This window comes from Vollenhovia emeryi, unplaced genomic scaffold (genome assembly GCF_000949405.1).
Source record: "Vollenhovia emeryi isolate VEMERY1.0 unplaced genomic scaffold, V.emery_V1.0 DF939247.1, whole genome shotgun sequence".
Classification (NCBI taxonomy): domain Eukaryota; kingdom Metazoa; phylum Arthropoda; class Insecta; order Hymenoptera; family Formicidae; genus Vollenhovia; species Vollenhovia emeryi.
Genome location: NW_011967119.1, coordinates 32,821 through 51,633, shown reverse-complemented (window position 1 = coordinate 51,633; position 18,813 = coordinate 32,821). Strand labels below are relative to the sequence as shown.

General features: G+C 30.4%; 5 protein-coding genes across 16 annotated transcripts in view; all 5 read left to right on the top strand.

Annotated features, from left to right (window-relative positions):
* LOC105559964 overlaps positions 1 to 1,151 on the top strand; it is a 6,563-nt gene extending 5,412 nt beyond the window's left edge. For all 3 annotated transcript variants that reach the window (XM_012008651.1, XM_012008650.1, XM_012008649.1), the window contains exons 8-9: positions 322 to 454; positions 658 to 1,151. In XM_012008651.1, coding sequence (XP_011864041.1) covers positions 322 to 454; positions 658 to 708 — 184 coding nt within the window. In that variant the 3' untranslated portion in view covers positions 709 to 1,151. The remainder of the gene's footprint in view (positions 1 to 321; positions 455 to 657) is intronic.
* LOC105559968 overlaps positions 1 to 18,813 on the top strand; it is a 427,615-nt gene that overhangs the window by 397,471 nt on the left and 11,331 nt on the right. For 3 of the 7 annotated variants that reach the window (XM_012008658.1, XM_012008657.1, XM_012008660.1), the window contains exons 1-2: positions 17,117 to 17,756; positions 18,034 to 18,153. The exons of 3 other annotated variants lie outside the window; for them this stretch is intronic. In XM_012008658.1, coding sequence (XP_011864048.1) covers positions 17,613 to 17,756; positions 18,034 to 18,153 — 264 coding nt within the window. In that variant the 5' untranslated portion in view covers positions 17,117 to 17,612. Of the gene's footprint in view, positions 1 to 16,762; positions 16,931 to 17,116; positions 17,757 to 18,033; positions 18,154 to 18,813 lie in introns of those variants that run through there. One more of the 7 variants, XM_012008662.1, reaches the window with a different exon arrangement.
* Positions 1,716 to 4,948, top strand: LOC105559965. Of its 3 annotated transcripts, XR_001008786.1 has the most exons (9): positions 1,716 to 1,911; positions 2,247 to 2,364; positions 2,852 to 3,113; positions 3,177 to 3,293; positions 3,443 to 3,533; positions 3,659 to 3,804; positions 4,315 to 4,447; positions 4,653 to 4,800; positions 4,915 to 4,931. XR_001008786.1 is itself a non-coding variant. In XM_012008652.1 (8 exons), the coding sequence occupies exons 1-8, from the start codon at positions 1,768 to 1,770 to the stop codon at positions 4,707 to 4,709; spliced, it is 1,068 nt and encodes a 355-aa protein (XP_011864042.1). In that variant the 5' UTR covers positions 1,716 to 1,767; the 3' UTR covers positions 4,710 to 4,948. The 3 variants fall into 3 exon arrangements, 2 of the variants coding, with proteins under 2 accessions (XP_011864042.1, XP_011864043.1); XM_012008652.1 differs by having other exon boundaries at positions 4,653 to 4,948; XM_012008653.1 differs by having other exon boundaries at positions 1,832 to 2,138; positions 4,653 to 4,948.
* On the top strand, positions 6,560 to 11,367 carry LOC105559966 (odorant receptor 43a-like). 2 transcript variants are annotated; one of them, XM_012008655.1, is made up of 6 exons: positions 6,560 to 6,668; positions 6,821 to 6,911; positions 7,312 to 7,457; positions 7,925 to 8,054; positions 8,196 to 8,264; positions 10,975 to 11,367. In XM_012008655.1, the coding sequence occupies exons 1-5, from the start codon at positions 6,619 to 6,621 to the stop codon at positions 8,244 to 8,246; spliced, it is 468 nt and encodes a 155-aa protein (XP_011864045.1). In that variant the 5' UTR covers positions 6,560 to 6,618; the 3' UTR covers positions 8,247 to 8,264; positions 10,975 to 11,367. The 2 variants fall into 2 exon arrangements, with proteins under 2 accessions (XP_011864045.1, XP_011864044.1); XM_012008654.1 differs by lacking the exon at positions 10,975 to 11,367 and having other exon boundaries at positions 8,196 to 8,533.
* On the top strand, positions 11,715 to 15,382 carry LOC105559967. The gene is made up of 9 exons (XM_012008656.1): positions 11,715 to 12,342; positions 13,003 to 13,122; positions 13,223 to 13,340; positions 13,501 to 13,762; positions 13,829 to 13,945; positions 14,494 to 14,584; positions 14,653 to 14,798; positions 15,010 to 15,142; positions 15,215 to 15,382. The coding sequence occupies exons 1-9, from the start codon at positions 12,202 to 12,204 to the stop codon at positions 15,263 to 15,265; spliced, it is 1,179 nt and encodes a 392-aa protein (XP_011864046.1). The 5' UTR covers positions 11,715 to 12,201; the 3' UTR covers positions 15,266 to 15,382.

Genomic DNA, 18,813 nt, shown 5'->3' with positions numbered 1-18,813 from the left:
TTTGGTAAAATTGGACGAGAGAGAGAGAGGGGGGGAGAGAGAGAGAGAGAGAGAGAGAGAGAGAGAGAGAGAGAGAGAGAGAGAGAGAGAGAGAGCATATGAAAAGCATGATAACATTACATATATAAAAATAAAAGTACGAAATTATATTAATATAAATAAAAATATTGATACAAATTGAAACATCACATCTGTTTTTGTAATGTACAACAGTTCTTTATCTTTCCATCGAATTGCATATAAAAAGTACAAGATCAATGATAAACAAATTTTATGTATAACCTTATATGTAATATTCAATCTATCTTTTGAATTCTTCAGATGTAATGTATTATGGTACATTGCTCCATTGCCATCGCAAAGGATGCTACTGTTTTTAATGCATCGAATGATGAAAAGTTTGAAACTAGTTGTCTGCAGTTTGTTCGTGGCATCGCTGGAAGGTTTTGCCACGGTAATATACATATATGGCATTTAAAAGATATATTATAAATTGTCCAAAAACGAAAGTTATGAAAAGATTTTAATAGAAAGTTCGATTTTTTTATAATTTTGCATAATTTGCAAAATCTAAACCTATTAATTCAATCAACTAAGAGTTAGAACTAATTTTATTCTGAAATTGGAAATATATAAAAAGGAGCAATATTATTATAGCTTTCCACCACAGCGTTGTCTTACTTAACAGTACTCTATTCTATAAAATAACAATGTAATTGTTGGGACACTTATTCGCCATGCTAATGCACATACAACGTTACAAGAGAAATTCAATAGTACTATACATTGAAAATCACAGAGGTATGAAATTATAAACAATATTATATCTTATATAAACTTGTACTTAATAGTATAGTGTTTACAACTTCAAACATTGTCTCATTAAACCTTTTATCGGTGATTTCGTACAACATCACGAGTTTAAAATTATCCTATAAGTCACTTTAATTCTAAAGATAATAAACATTTTACTAGCACTTGTGGTAATCTTCTCTGCAGTTTCATTTTGTATCTCTAAGTTATATTAAGAAATATCAATAGATATTATAAAGCCGAAGTTACCAAAGTATATCTATTAAATCAATTAGATCAAGGAGTGTAAAAGAATTTCACATATAATAATGATAAGATAATAAATATATTATTTCTTATACTAAAATAATACACTTACTGTAATTAATGTTAGCATACTTAAAGGTGATACTTTAGGAAAAATTATATAATCCTTTATATCTGTTGATATCATACAAAATAATCAATTCGTGCAAAAAGTCAATAAAATATATGTATGTATGTAATGCATGTAATGTGTTTCCCGAAAGAAAAGATTCTTTTTGAAAAGTTATAGGCATCTTATTTTACACTGAAAGGTATTCTTAATCCTTTTGAAGTAGAATTCATTTGTCCTCTGGAGAATGACGCACTGTGAACTACATTCTTACCGAGCTACACCAAACTGCGCCGGTTCGAACCACGAGAACAAAACAAGATGTAGATTCTTTTGTAATATTAACAACTGCCGTAAGAATAACCGTCTATAATGCAGCATATCATTTTTTTCACGTAGTTGTCGGAATTATGGCACTTTTCGTTTTCATTGCGTAATTACAGAAAATTACTAAATTACATGGTCTTGCTACGTGTGTTATTGATTGCAAGGAAAAATGTGCGGAAAATAAAGAAATGTTTAGAATACCTAATAATGCAGTATTATTCAGAATACCCGCAATATTTCCACCCACAAACGTGTTTCATTCACTAAGCAAGATGGTATTTTCTGGCGAACGTTATTACGACATTTATCGAGTTATGTTGACAACGCTTGGTTTATGGCCTTATCAAACGCCGATCGTTGTGAAAGTGCAAACATTATTCTTTCTTAGTTCATATTGTTTCGTTCTTTTGTTCCAGGTAATTTCTGAATCATTTTCTTCTTACACGTAGCGCTTTTTGTGAGTGTTTCCTTATTAAGAAGATTCAGGATATTGTCATTATTCTTACTTTTTTGTGCATTACAGTTTATGTCATTTTTAAAAGTGGCATACAACTTGGAATTTATCTTTAAAGAATTTTCATATATTTTTGTTACCATGTTATTTATTGTAAGTTATAACTCCTATTATTTTAATTCTAAAGAAGTAAGTATCACTTGTGATTTAATTTTGTACGGAGTTCTTTTATACGAGAATTTTTACTCTTTTAAGTAAGAGAAATAATTTAGGAAGCAATAATTGTTTAATCAACAGGTGAAATATTTGTATGAACAAGTTAAATTAGACTGGAATATGATCGAAGATATTAGTGAAATTAGAATATTGGAAAAGTATGCCTTTGAAAGTCGTCTTTTTTCCTTGTTTCTGTGTTGTAAGTAAATTATAAACTAAATTACACCTCTAATGTTTTATATTTCTTTACTTAAAATTGTTTATTAAATTAAATAAGGTGATATGTTACTTTATTATTTTTAATTATGCAAATTCTCGTCTGGATGGAACTATTATAGTAGCGCTCCGCCGCGTAATTCCCAACAGGTCCTTTTAACACATCTAAAATCGAAAAGAGGGCGCTCCATCGTGTCCTCATTCCCGCGCGTGCCTCTCTGGATCTTTATTGTTTTCTGTTGTGTTGTTCCCAACGATCGGCTGTTAATCAGTTTATTAAGCGTACAGGGAAGATAGTATGATTAGTTGATGCCCAGGTAAACGTGACCAGCAGATTGGCATTGTTCCTCTCTCAATGAAGAAAAAGAACACCTTCTTTTCGACCTTTCGATCCGGACGAGACAGCACAATTATATGTATAATCGAACTTCACATAAGTTTGTTCAATTCGAATTAATTAATTTTTCCAGTTCTTATCCTCGTTACTGTATTTGTTGTTACAATAGTGGAATTAATACCAGTTATTCTTGATGCTATTGTACCGAGGAATGAATCTCGGCCACGTAAAATTACAATAGACTTTGAACTTTTTATTGACGAGCAACAGTATTTTTATGTTTATTTAATATATGAAATTATAGTAATAATAATTGGAATGTTTTCGATACTTGCGACGGGAACATTATCGATGGCGTTCTTGAGGCATTGTTGTGCAACTTGTAAAATTGCTAGGTGAGTGTGTCTCTTAATTTTACTACAAAATATTTTTGTTAATTGCATACAAATTGTTTGCAGTGACTTAATTGAAAATATGGTGACTAAACGTACACTTCAAATTCCTACTTGTCAGAAGACGCACATGATGTATCGGAAAATTAATCGTGCTGTTCATATCCATAGGAAATCTGTTCAGTTAGTCTTTATTTCGTTTGAACTATTACGTACTATATGTATATGCGGGACACACATTAATCTTAATCTTAATTTAAAAAAAGACATTCTTTATGCCCCTGATATGTTTGATTCAAAGCTGTGAGTTACATTTTTTTTCACTATTGAAGGTTTTCTACATTTTTAATGAATATTATGAACAAATGGTATTGTGGTATAATAATAATCAGCGTAATATCTTTAAGTTGCAATCTTTTTCGAGTAAGTAATGTATTTGTGTATGTAATATATTTTGCACATCTTACATTTAATTATATTTCTATATAGTTGTGAATTTATGCGTTCATAAATTGAAATAAAAATATTAATATAATACATTTTTATAGTTACTTAATGCATTAAGAACATCACATGAGGTTTCCGAAATAGTCATGTGCGCGGGTATGGTAGTAGCTCATTTTGTGATTATATTTGTACCTAATTTTATTGGACAAACACTTACCGATCATGCTGCAGAAATATTTAATGCCACGTAGGTATATAATACAAAGATTCAAATATAAACAAGACAAAAACTAATTACTTTCTTCAGTACATTTGATGTAGTCCATGCATTGTAAGATATTTTATCAATTTTTAAATTATTATTCTTTCCAAAAATAATGAACCATAAATTTAAAAATTAAATTATAAGAACGAGACAGTATTCTCTGTTTAGTAGCGATTGTAGTCAAACCGTTACATCGAATCAGAAGAATATAGAGATTGGTTTAGTTCCCAGCTGGATTTATCTTACTGTTAGATCCATTACATGTACTTTGAATGTGTTAAATAATGTTTATTAATGTTAGATTAAAAGTGTTTAAGAAATATTGTTATACTAGAATAATATTTACCTAAATGTTCAGCAACAAATTGATGTGGATTTGAATCTTTACATACTTGTAAATGTGTTACACTCTTAAAATGAGTCAAAAGTACTTGTGTAAGTGTAAAAGCTTTTTTACAAATAATAGTCAATCTTATCTTTGTAAATTTTTAGGTATAATACGATGTGGTATTTAGCTCCATTATCAATACAAAAATTGCTTTTATTTGTGATGCAAAATTCTCTGAAGACTCACGCTGTAATAATTGGTGGTATTTATGTATCATCTTTAGAAGGATTTTCTACGGTAGTAAATATTTTGTAATGAACATAGTAAATTAATTTCCTAGAAAAAGGTTTTATTTCATTTTTTATCTTCTCTTAGACTCAATTGATTTATTACATCTAATGCATATTAAAAATATAATACTATGACATTATTACGTATAACATTATGTAACAATCAGAACTTAATAATTGCTAACGGCATCAAAATAAAAATTTTTTTTTAGCTTACAACTACAGCAATATCATATTTTACTGTGATATATACTGTGACGATAAAATAATACATACAAAAATTTTAATTGGCTAAAAATTGGCTTTCAATGTAGTGGTATTATCACTTTTTCATACCAAAAGATAATAAAAGATTTGTAGGTACGTAATTGTTTCTTAAATAAATATTTGCTTAAACAAAAACATAAACATCATATAAGTATATAAAATTTAAACTTGTACAGTTAACATAACAAAACTAATTTTGACTTTTAGCACTTAACATATAATATACGTAAACAAGAATAAATAGTATAATTTAATATATTTAAGAGCACACAGAATCAACAAATAAAATTTATTAAAATGCATCATGTTACACGAGTGTTTTCACAAGCATTTTTAACATGTGTAATTAATCGAAAATAAATAAACTTCATTCTTTTGATATGCATAAAGCAATAGTTTATATGTACAAAAACACGCGCGCGTGTATATACAATATATATGTATATGTGTATGTATGTATGTATATTACACCTTGCTTATTTTAAAGTAAACTGATCTCTCGTTAGATCGTTAATAAATACGCGCTAGTTGCTTTTGCGCCTAAAACTAAAAAAAACAGAGATAAGTTTTTTCAAATATTCGTCGATTCACTTGTTTAGTGAAATGTTTTAGATGTAATGCATATTGATTAATAAAACGATAGCACTTTACGTAATCTATTGCGTCATTATGATAAACTGCTAAATTACACGGCATTATCTCACAGTAAGTTTTGCATGTACGCAGAATTCTACAAAAAAAAAAGAATACCTTTAGTATGTTCGATAACAGCTGTATGTAAAGACGATTGTTTTACGTGCGGAACTTTTATCAACACAGCTGTTTCATTCTTCAGACAGAATGGCCTTTATCGGTGAACGGTACTATGACTTACACCGGATAACGCTTACCATGCTTGGCCTGTGGCCTTATCAAAACTTGAGTGTTTTACGAATTCAGGCAATTTTCTGCTTCAGTACATTTTTTTCATTTATAATTTTTCAGGTATTTCTTAATTTATTGGACTTTGTTTTTGCGTCAAATAAGATGAAGATGTTGTCATTAATATATATTTTTTAGTTCACAATATTTTTGACGTCAGAATACGACGTGGAATTTATCATTAAAGAACTTACGTATATTTTTCCCTCTATTATTTATTTTTTGAATTATAACTGCTTTTATTTCAACGCTAAAATCGTAAGTATTGCTCACATCTTCTCAAATTGGATGTAATTATTTAAATAAAAGTTTCAACAAATAACGATTAATAAATTAAATTATATTTCGCCCAAACAGATTAAACAATCATTGGAACACATTAAGTTAGACTGGAAACTGATAGACGACGTTAGTGAAGTGAAGATATTAAAAACATATTCACATCATTGTAACCTTTTTGGATTATTTGTAACCAGTAGGGAAACCAGAAATAACACCATACTTTAACTCTTATTTTACACATGCCTGACTTATAATTTAATATTTACATTCTTTAAAAAAGATTATATTCTATTACTGTTTTCAGTTGCAGTCGGTTTATCTTTGTTTATTTTTACAATTATCGAATGTATACCCATTATTCTTGATGCAGTTGTGCCGTTGAATAAATCTCGACCACGTAATTTGAAAGTACCTTATGAACTTTTTATTGACGAACAAGAATATTACCTGTTGTACGTAATATTCGAAGTTATAACAGTGACAGTTGGAATTTGGTCGACAATTACTACTTGTACACTATTGGTTACAATGGGGGGACACTGTTGCGCAACCTTTAAAATTGCCAGGCGAGTACACCTAGTAATTTCAATAACAAAATTATTTTAAATTATTGATTTAGTGTAAATTAATTTCGTTTACAGCAATTTGATACAAAATACTGTAACTGAAAGTATACTGCAACTTCCTGCACATCATAGAATTTACTTTATGTACCAGAACATTTGTCGTGCAGTTCATATCCATCGAAGAAGTATATTGTTAGTTTCACCATAAACCATAATGTGTTTACTATTATTATAAATTATGTAAATTTAATAAGTTCAAACAAGTACAGTCAAGCATAAAGACTTGCATTTCTCATTATAAAAAAGTGTAAAATTACTAAACAAATTTTTTGTGATTATTAAAGCATTATGAGTTCCTTAATGAACAGTATACACATGTGGTATTTACCTTTACTTGTATTTGGCGTCATATCTTCCAGTTGTATTATTTTTCGGGTGAGTAATATATTCACTTATGTAACATAATTTCTTTCTTTGTCTTATCTGTCATGTTTATATAAATCTGTGTATGTTGTAAATTAAAATACCAAATATATATTAAGAAATTTTTATGTATTTTTGGAAAGACAATATGCACATAGCAAGCAACACTTAAGTGAAATTAAATGTTGTCCCTTTTAATTATTTTGAGGTGCCCAAATATTATTGGCATATATTTAAGAAAAAATTTTTCCTCAAACTAATAAAATATTTTCAAAATATTAAACTAATAAAATGACTCTCTGATATATTGATCCGAACAAATAAAATATATCTTTTTAAAATATCTGTGCATAGAGCATGTGCTACATACATAGCGCTATAACCGATTCATCCGTCATATAATGTTTTGTAGTTACTCAATGCTATAACGCTATTAAATGATTATTCTGAATTATTTATATCCGTTATGCTGTGTTTTGGTCACTTAGTATATATGTTTATGGCGAATTTTTGTGGACAAGCAATTATCGATCACAGTTCAGAGATGTGGATAGCCGTGTAAGTAATAATACAAACTTTTACAACAAATTATACTGTATTAGAATAATATTTTGTTAAATCAACTTTTTATATCTCCTTGAACATACATTTAATAACATACGAATATACATATTATATGTATTGTGTTGTAATACATATGTATTGTTAATAACATGTTGCATTTTATTAAATACAATATTGCGATAAAATGTAATGATAAATTTGTTTATTAAAGTTTCCAATCTGTTAAGAAATGAATTTATTCATTCTAATCGACGTCACTTTATTGTTAGATAAAATTATGTAATTCCTAACATTTCCATATTCAACATTTGATAGCTGACGTTTTTTGAAACTGAAAACCATGTCAGCCCGTCATTGTGTAATTAAATAAAGAAAGACTTATTTGAAATTCTGAATACGTAAATAATAAGAAAACCGAGTTTCTACTACAGAACAAAAGTATAATTTTTTTAAATTCATAGATATAATACATTGTGGTACGTAGCTCCGCTATCTGTTCAAAAATTACTGTTGTTTTTACTAAAATCCGTGAAAGTCTTTAAACTAGAAATTGGTGGTATTTTTATCCCATCTTTGGAAGGATTCTCCACGGTAATAAATGTTTCGTAAATGTATTTTTAAATATTTATAACAATTATTATTTTAATAAATGTATTTATATCGCAGTTCAAATGATTTACATAGAAAAATGTTTTTAACTATAATTATTAATATAAGAAATTCTCATTCCAGCTTATCACTTCGACAATATCATATTTTACAATAATATATACTATGCGATGATGAAATAATACAAAAAAAGTTAGTCGTGCAAGTAAGAGCAAACATAGGATTATGTAATCGTATTGATGGACGCAAATGATTCAAGCTCCTTAAGTATCTCACTATCTACAGCACACTATAAATTGCAAACAGACCTAATTGACACATACCATTAACTTTTATAAAAATTTTTACAAAAGTTATAAGACAATTTTATTATACAATTTTATTACATACAGTTATGCAAACTAGATGTAAATTATACTATTATGTAAAACATATTTATCACTCAATACTGTGTTGCAGTAAATATCTATAATTAAAACGGACTTCTTGTATTATAACTAACTAATAGATCACACTAATGAGATACAGAATCTCATATAATTTCTCTATAATTTCATTGTTCATACGGGGTGTTTGACACAAGAAGACTTCTACGAAAAATGATGGTAGATTGGGTCAGACTAAGATGAAAAATCATGTACCATTTTACAAAATTCGCAATAGTTATCGAATAATTTATTGAAACGTCTGAGCGAATGAGCGCGTAGAGAGCGGTAGGTCGGGCTCGGAAGGCATGCGAGGGGTGGGTGCGAGCGCGGTGAGCGACACAGGACGTAAACATATTGCTTGCTGTTCTTTTCCGGCGCGGAGTTACGTCCGCTCCACCTCTAGCTCATCGTTGCTAGGAGATCTGGTATACAAAGCTATGTGACGTGTCTTTCGAGCCCGGCTTATCGCTCTCTACGCGTTCATTCGCTCAGACGTTTTAATAAATTATTCGAAAACTATTGCAAATTTCGTAAAATGGTACGTGACTTTTCTTCTCAGTCTGACCCAATTTATTAGACCACCATTTTTCGTAGGGGTCCTCTTGTGTCGGACACCCTGTATAATTTCTTTACAATTTCATCAAATAACATTTTATGCAATATTTCAAATATGATTGTACTGCGACACACGATGCTTTCGAATAGACAAAGCTTGATTTTATTTTTGTTACTTTAATAGCAACAAAAGCTTATACAGGGTTTTATGTAATACCCACCTCACCTCTTATTTATGGATAGAACGAGCTAGACTGAGTCGAAAAGTCCTCTGTCATTTTGAAATTTTCGCAATAGTTATCGAGTATTAATTATTAAAAATCGCTGTTTTAGCCATGACGCACGGCAACGGCTACGTATAATAAACAACTCCCCACGCGCCTAGCAACGCCGATCGCGGGACGGCCATATCTCGCTGCGCGCTTGAATTAGGCGGTAAGGCCGGGCTAAGACAGCAATGTTTAATCATTAATAACTCGTTAACTATTACGAAAATGGCAAAATGGTAGAAGACTTTTCGACTCATTGTGTGCCAGTCTAGTCCACTCTATCCGTAAATAAGAGGTGAGGCGGGTATTACATAATACCTTATTTATGTATACGCCATTTAATTTATTTATTCTTCTTATAATAGCTTCACAATGGTAATGTATCATAACTAATTAGGCATTTATAATTATTCATATTATCTCAAATGTTTTCATTATGATATATTTTATTTTACTTAAAAATTTCTATTATAGTTTACAATGACATTGATATCATACTTCACAATAATTTATTCTATCAAATAAGAATTAATAATGACCTATGAATGTTTATAGGTAATTTTAGATATTTGCAACTGTTAATGTTGAAAATGCTTTACTTATAAAGAACTTCATTGAAAATGTACTTCATATAATTTGAATTATAAAAATAAGATATGAATAACAAAAGTATATTTATTCTTAAGAATAGTCAACTAATGAAAACCAACATTCTACAATTCTAAATAAATTTTAATAAATTTTGTTACAAAGATTTGATTTATCTTCTTACAAATAATTGTAACTATAAGTATTTCATACAATGTTGTCCGTAAAAACGACCCCTAAAGACTGGGAAGATTTTTATCAAGGCCTGCTACTCTTACTTTATACAGATTAGGATTTAAAAAATCCATATGCAAGATGAACGATCAAACCTGATACCCACTATGTATGAAACCGTCGTTCCACAACAGCGTTGTGGTATCCTTATAGTACACATATATTGTAATCACTTTGAAGAACAAACTAATATCAGAAATTAATAAAGAGCATTAGCCTGAGGTTGATCTTTCAATTCTATTTTGCATGTAATGCTTCGGTTTATAAGAAGTATTGATTGGAGTACTGAAGAATTGTGAGTAAATGAGCATGAGATGTGAATTTTAATCTACTTCAGAATCAATAAATCGATAGTATAAAAAACATCATTATTTGTTGAACATCGTCTACATTATACATATATCTCATGTGTTTTATTAAACCCTTTTTTGAACAATGCAAGTGAAATAATTTACATTTTTACTAGGTTGCATATGAAAAATAAAAAAGACTACAAAAGATATTATTAATATTCATTGATATCGCACAATATTGTTCTCATGCTGTTACGCTATGTTATCAATATTATCAATTTTATTTTACATATATTTATTAGTTATAACATTTTGAATAGAACTCAAGATAAAAAAATATTAAAATTTATAATGTAATAAGAGAGAACGTTATCGAAAATTTTATATTTTCTGTAGGAGAAATTTCACAAAATTGTGAAACATTTATTGTATAATATAATTTATATAAGATTTTTACAATAATTTCGTTATAGTTTTGTAAAATAGCTATAATTATTAAGTTATTGTTAATAATTTATTGTTTCTTTATTTTCAGGTAAGTACACACAAAGTTACTATCAAGCTGAGTGATGCGTGTATTTCTGCGGTGAGTAAAGCATAAGTTATCTGGGGGAATATATTTAAAATTTTAACCATAACTTTGGTTAGGACAATGTTAATTCTTGACACGGAATCGAATTTATATAAAAGACTTACTTCTAAAACGTATAAAAGAACAAAAAACTGAGTCAACTCCAACCCTGATAAAGAGTTACTCAATAGTTTATACGTAATGAACATTACAGCATACTTAAAGAACTTGCTAACATTAAAACCTAAACACGTAGTGTTTCGGTTTACCTATACACACCTATATCTTATTTATGTTTTAACTTTGGCGGTTACATTCGCTCGTTAAGGCCATTCTACAATTGCGTAAATGTAGTTGTAGGATTGTAGGAGTAGAAGTAGTAGTAAGTGTTGTATATCAAAGTAATATACAATAGAGTGAGATACGTCGTAATTGAAATGAATGATTAGTTAGCTTTTACGTCCTACATCGTTGTAGTCGTGAAAAATCAAGTTCAGCTTTTACAACAGGCTTTACAATCGGAAATGCTAGTTTAAAACTGTGTTTTACAACACTGTACAACCGCTAACAACCACGTTTACGCAATAGCCTTTACTGACACAGTTATTTATTACATCAGAGACTCGTTTCAATTTTTGAAACTTGTTACTGTCAATTTTAATCATTTTTAATTAATTAATTAAATCTTAAATTTGTTCGTGTATTAGCCCTTTATTATTTATATTATGAGAGTATATAAAACTGCGTAAAAAGGAAGAATGTTTTCTTAAAAAATATACATCATTTTACGTTCGTATCAACAACGTGAATACTTTCGTGTTATTTGTGATATCTGATTCCACAACACTGTATAACTAAAAAGCGAGAAACACAACCTACGAAGCATCGAAAGAAACTGAAACTTTTCCCACTGCCCAGGAAAAGAAGTCATAACTGCGTTTGCGCAAAAGTATTCTTTACTCCATGTGTTAAAGAAATATTACTTTTGATTACAAATTGGGATAATTTAAACTAATTTGCTCTCGTCTATAACATGAATTCATTACTCTATTATTCGAAGAATATAACCATTTCTTACAATTGCTCATGTCGCGAGGAGATATCGATTGTTAAAATTCGCAGAAGCTTTCGTGAAAAATATACAGGCAGTCTAAAGTTCCTACCACAGTTCTGTCACAATTCCCGTGTGAAATGCACGCGAGCGAACGCTATTACATAATCAATCGAATAGGTCTTAAGGCAGTGGGCTTATGGCCCTTTCAGCAGTCATATCTCACCCAACTACAGAATGTGTTTTTTATCAGTACTCTTGTAACATTTATTGTTGTTCAGGTATATATAACTATCTCAGGTGTATATGATTGGTTTAAATGGAATTAATTAGTTTAGATATTTTTTAAATATATACAATAAATTAATAATAATTTTAATAATAATTTTGTCATTTTTTATTACCAATGTTTTTGTATGTTTTTATGTAAAGCGATTATTTATTAATAATATAGCAGTCATTTTGATAACTTTTATTTTAAATAAACTTATATGTACAGGGTGTTATGTAATTCCCGCCTCACCGGGAACAAACGCGCGACGAGATGCGGCCGTCCCACGATCGGTGTACCTAGCACGCGGGGAGTTGTTTATTATACGTATCCGTTGCCGTATGTCATAAACAACTCCCCGCGTGCCTAGCAACGCCGATCACGGGACGGCCGCATCTCGCCGCGCGTTTGAATTGGGCGGTAGACCGGGTTAAGACAGCGATTTTCAATAATTAATAACTCGTTAAATATTGTGAAAATTGCAAAATGGTGGAGGACTTTTCGACTCAGTCTAGTCCGCTGTATCCGTAAATAAAAGGTAAGGCGGGTATTACATAACACTCTGTATATATCATCTTTTATATCATAAAATAGAACACATTTTACAATATGTGTAAACGATATTTTGGAACAATTTATAACCAACATATAATGTAAATATTATTTTTAGTTATTGGCATTTATTACAAATCAGTATAGTACAAGTCTCCTTCTTCAAATACTCTCATTCGTCTTTCCTATTATTATCGACATGACAAAGTATTGTCTTTTTATTATTCAAGCGAATAACGTAAGTCTAAGAAGACAAATTATTTGTTACGAACGTTTCGTAATACTTGTAGAATAAATTACATTTTAATCATTGTTAAGAAAAAATATGGAATAAACAGTTGAAGCAACTACTGGAACAAATTCAAGATGATTGGAATTCGTTGAAGGATAAGTTCGAAATTAGTATCATAGAAAAATACGCTTACAATGCAAGGCTATTCACAATAATTCTAATGGGTAAAAATATGAATTGTCATGATTTTATAGTAGTATACATAATATTATTTCTCTGAATCATCTTTTCTACTGGTATAACAAAGATTAACGCATTCAGAATAAGTTTTTGAAACAATTTCCGTAATTTAACTTTAATTAGATAACATTTAACATTTCTCAGCATATTGCTATTTTGGCTTATTGTTTTGTGGAATATTCCAATGTCTACCAATAATTCTTGATGTTGTTTTGCCGCTAAATGAATCACGGCCCCGTCATCTTTTCGTGATCACGGAATACTTTATCAACCAAGACAAATACTTTTATGTTATACTGTTTCATGAGGCGTTAGCTTACTCTGTAGGTACGTCCGCACTGTGTTGTACCAGTGCGACAATTATGATATGTATTATGCACGCATGTGCATTATTTGAAATCGCAAGGTAATGTGGAACACATTTATTTCAACACTTATTTTACTTGAAATATACTTAGATAAGTTTATGTAGTTGCCGAATAGAAAATGCGATCAAGAAAAGTACATTAAAGATCCCTCGTCCTAGAAGAGATTATTTCCTTTATCGGAGCATTATACATGCGGTTACCATGCATCAGAGAGCCAGCAAGTCAGTAATTTTATTATATTGTCGTTAAGATTTAATAAGTAATTTTGTGAGACATTTCTTATTTATGTTAAAAAACTTCTAACTAAAAAAGTTAATCGATTATAAAACCGTTCTTCTAAGATTGCACGTTTAACGCTAAACGTATATCAGTGTAGTCTTGCACCAAATGTAAATCAAAGTTTAAATTATTTAAAACGTAAAATCACATGTATCAAAAAATTCTGTGTAAAATAAATCTTAAATATGCGCTATTTATATTCTAATAACATACTGAAATTTAATACATATTTGTATAAAACATAGATACGTAGATAGCTGTCGTTAATATTAAACATATGATAAAAATATAAAATATACGATTAACGTATACATATACGTATGTGTGTGTTAAACGTATGATTAAAAAATGTGTGTGTGTTTTATATTACGTTTTTTTTGCAATATTATGTTTTGATTATGTGATATCACAATAGTTATTATGACCGAACGTTTTAAAGTTTATTTTATATTTGTAATGTAATAGTTGCAATATATAGACCTCGTTAAAGGTTTGCTGAACTTTTGACATCCAGTTTTACAACATTATTCTCTATCCTAATCATACTTGGCGTCAGTTCTTTAAGTTTCAATCTCTTTCAAGTAAGTAACATCGTTTCCTACTTTAGTTAATTGCGGACCGCATTTTTACACGTAACATCACATCGTAGTTTCTTCAATTAATAACATTAACGAAAAATACCAATCAGATGTCTATGGTAGCTGTATTGATACTTGTACATTTCAACTATATGTTCGTTGCTAATTACGGTGGACAACAACTATTGAATCATAGTCTAAAGCTCTTTAAAGCAACGTGAGTACTCTGTTTTACAGACTTTTACAGTTATTTTTATACATTTGTACAAAAACAGTATGTTTAGTTTTTAGAATTAGTTAAAATTGTTGTTATACCTTCTTCCAACATTTCTAAATACGCAGAAAATTTAATGTCAATTATATTATAAGATTGTCGTCTTTTCTCTACTTTGCAATCAATTTAATTTTCAATGTTTACAAAATTACAGTTACAATGGACTATGGTATGCAGCACCATTACGTACACAAAAACTATTATTATTTATAATGCAAAAAGGAGCAATAAACATCGGTTTAACATGTGGCGGTATATTTGTCGTATCCTTAGAAGGTTTCGCTACGGTAAAACTTCTTTAACAATCGAAAGTCCGGACTTTAATATTTATTTATGCAGAATAACATGTTTTTTTACAGCTTACAAATGCGGCAGTATCCTACGTCACGTTGATTTATTCTACGCGATGAAAACAAAGGGAAAATGTATTATCAATTGAACAGATCTTTATTAAATTGACAAAGAAGTACAATATGAATATAATATAAAATTATGTTAAATATTGTGTATTGAAGAAAACAAATATCTGTTACTTCTAATACTTTAAGCTAATAAATAAATAATTCTTCAAACCAAAGCACGGGCCTTCGAATTATTAAAATAAAAGTCTTTGTTATTGTCGCCCGTAATAATTCACAAAATAACGCTTCTCTTTGTCAAACTGTCAAATTTTATTAAATTAATTCAGTTACGGATCTTGGTATATACCTACGTCTTCTTTTAATATCTAGCAACTGCGCGCCAATAACTTTATCAGTCTTAAAACACAGTATTAAGCTAAAGTCAAATTAAAATTGATTGTCAACAGATATACTGTTTACTGCGATTACCATTTGTCTCTCGTCTCTCGCTTATCGAATTAGAAGAAATGAACACGCATGCCTGTTGACACATCCAGCTCATGTGTTCTTTCGCTCAGATGTTTTTGTTTATTACTCAAAAACTATTGCGTATTTTGTAAAATGCTATAATGACTTTTTTTCTCAGTTAGCCCCGCTCTACCCTCTATGAGCGATTCGGTTATGAGACACCCTATACAGGATGTTATGTAATACCCGCCGTACCTCTTATTTACAGATAAAACGAACTAGACTGAGCCGAAAAGTCCTTTACCATTTTGCAATTTTCGCAATAGTTAATGAGTTATTAATTATTAGAAATTGCTGTCTTAGCTTGGCCTACCGCCCAATTCAATCGCGCGGCGAGATGCGACCGTCCCACGATCGGCGTTGCTATGTGCGCGGGGAGTTGCTTATTATACGTAGCCGTTGTGTCGTGTGTCATGAACAGCTCCCCGCGCGTCTAGCAAAGCCGATCGCTTGCCGCACGCTTGAATGTACATTTATCAAGGGTCAAGGCCCAACAAGGGCTGCCTAATGAGTACCTAATCGGTCATTAGGACATGCTTATTAGGTCCTTGTTAGGACCCTTCTAAAATTTCTGTTCGGGCTGTATATGTACATACACACATGTAGTATTACATATACTACTAGTAAACAAATAATCTTTCAAAGGAAAGAAAAGACATTTTAATATGATAGCATGAAATATCGGATTGCAGTTAAAGAACCTAAACCGACCATAATATAAATAATTTATTATTTTGAAATTTTATAATCTTATATGTTTGTCTTTGCTTACACAATTTAAGTTAATCAGGAATATTATAATTTATATTCAACATACATGTAATGATAGATATATGTATAGGAAGACGTTAAAACTTCTTAATCTTCTACTTGGTGTAACGGATAAATGTATATCATTTTCCATATCGTATTTCAGCTTACTTGTTGCATCTATGGATGGCTTTGTTTCGGTAAAATTTAAACTCCTTTAATTAAAAAGTGAAACAAGCTCTTAATGTACACCAACTATCAATGTATAGAGTAACGTTCACTTTTCAGCTCACGAGTACAGCAATATCCTACTTCATGGTGATTTATTCTGTGCAACAATACTAAGACATATTCATCTTTATTTAGTTGAAATTTTTATCAAAGTAACATTATTTTGTAATGCATGTGTGTGAGCACAGAAAATGTGTTGAATATATACTGCTAACATATGTATAGTATATGTATACTATATGAAATGTACATATATGTTTTACTCCTAACACTTGACAGCATTAATGTATAAGTAATGAAAGAGAAATAGTAAATTCATTATAAAAAATTCAGTTTACTTGTTAAAATTCTGCTATGGTTGAGATATTTAAATTAAAAAATAAAAGTTACTTAATATACATACTTACAGTAACTACGTATACATATATCAATTAAAATGTATTTTTCATTAACTCGAGAGGAATTGTTTTTAGATGAATTTTTGTTTTCTCCTATTTATTTTATATCTTCTTTAAATCAAATAGCAAAGTGCTACGTTTAATAATTCACAATGCATTGTATAATTCACTACAAGACCAGAAACGCACTCCATGACGCTAAAGTAACTGAAACCTTTTCCACTATTAAGAAATAAAAGTCCTCACTGCGTTTGCGCAAGAAATTTATTCAAACAATAAACGTTTAAGGAATCATTATAAAACACACATTGAGGTAATACAGACTAATTTGCTTCTACATATATTATGAAATATATGTATAGGCTTTAATGGTAATATTTTGCCATGCCATTGCATAATTATCTTATTCCGACTACTCTTATTATCGATCGTTTAAAACACACAAAATATTAAGGAAAAATAATACAATTTTTACCGTGGACGCAGTTGTATGACGGTTCTCGTATGAAATGTATACAATCCAGGAAAGCTACTTCAAGATAAATCAAATAATTCTTACAACAATTGGGTTATGGCCCTATCAGCAGTCATATTTACCACAAATACATCAAATTCTGTTTGCTAGTATTCTTTTGACATCTATCGTTTCTCAGGTATACCAAATCTAAAATTTATAATATTATAATGAAATAATAACATTTCTTAAGCATAGGTATGAATAAATACTGTTGTTTATTTTGTCACAACTTTTTCATTTAATATACATATGTATAATACAACCTTTTATTAGCACGTTTGTAATAAAATATGTTTTATAAATTCCTCATATAACATAGTTTCATCTTTTATCGTAATCAAAATTATTTCACGTTCTAAATATTTATGTAGAAATAAATTGTAATCAATATGTACTTTAAACATTGATTCTAGCTGCTGGCATTTATTAAAACGCAGTACAGTACGGATCTTCTTTTCAGCATTCTCCCATTCATCCTTCCTTGTCTATTTGCTACTGTAAAATATATCTCTTTTATTATTCAGACAAATAGTGTAAGTCCAATAAAATAAACCGGATTAATTGAATTTATTTACAAGGTGCGTATAAAAAGTATTGGGAACATTTTTTTCCTAACGCGACTGTAACTCGCAGCGTGTTCGCACCAGGCGGGCTCAATGGTGGGAATTCTCAGCTTCAAAACGCACTAGGCGTCAGTCGCCTGCGAGCTTCCGTGCGAGGTTCATCGTCGATTTAGTGAACCTTTGTCGAGGGACTCGGTGCAAGCTCCAAAATGCAGCGAACACTTGAACAGCGCTACGCGGTTAAGTTCTGTGTTTGGCTGGGAAAATCTGGTACAGAGACATTGGCCATGATTCGGCAAGTGTTCGGGAGTGATAGTCTTACAAAAAATACAGTTTTTAAGTGGCACAAACTGTTCAAAGACGGCCGAGAGAGTGTGGAGGACGAACCCCGCGCGGGACGCCCGTCAACGTCAAGAACCGACGACAACCATTCGAACACTTAACCGCCGCCCGGTCTGAGTTCAAGAACCGACGACAACGTGCAACGTGTGCATGCTTTGTTGAACTCAGACCGGCGGTTAAGTGTTCGAATGATTGTCATCGGTTCTTGACATTGACGGGCGTCCCGCGCGGGGTGCGTCCTCCACACTCTCTCGGCCGTCTTTGAGAACAGTTTGTGCCACTTAAAAA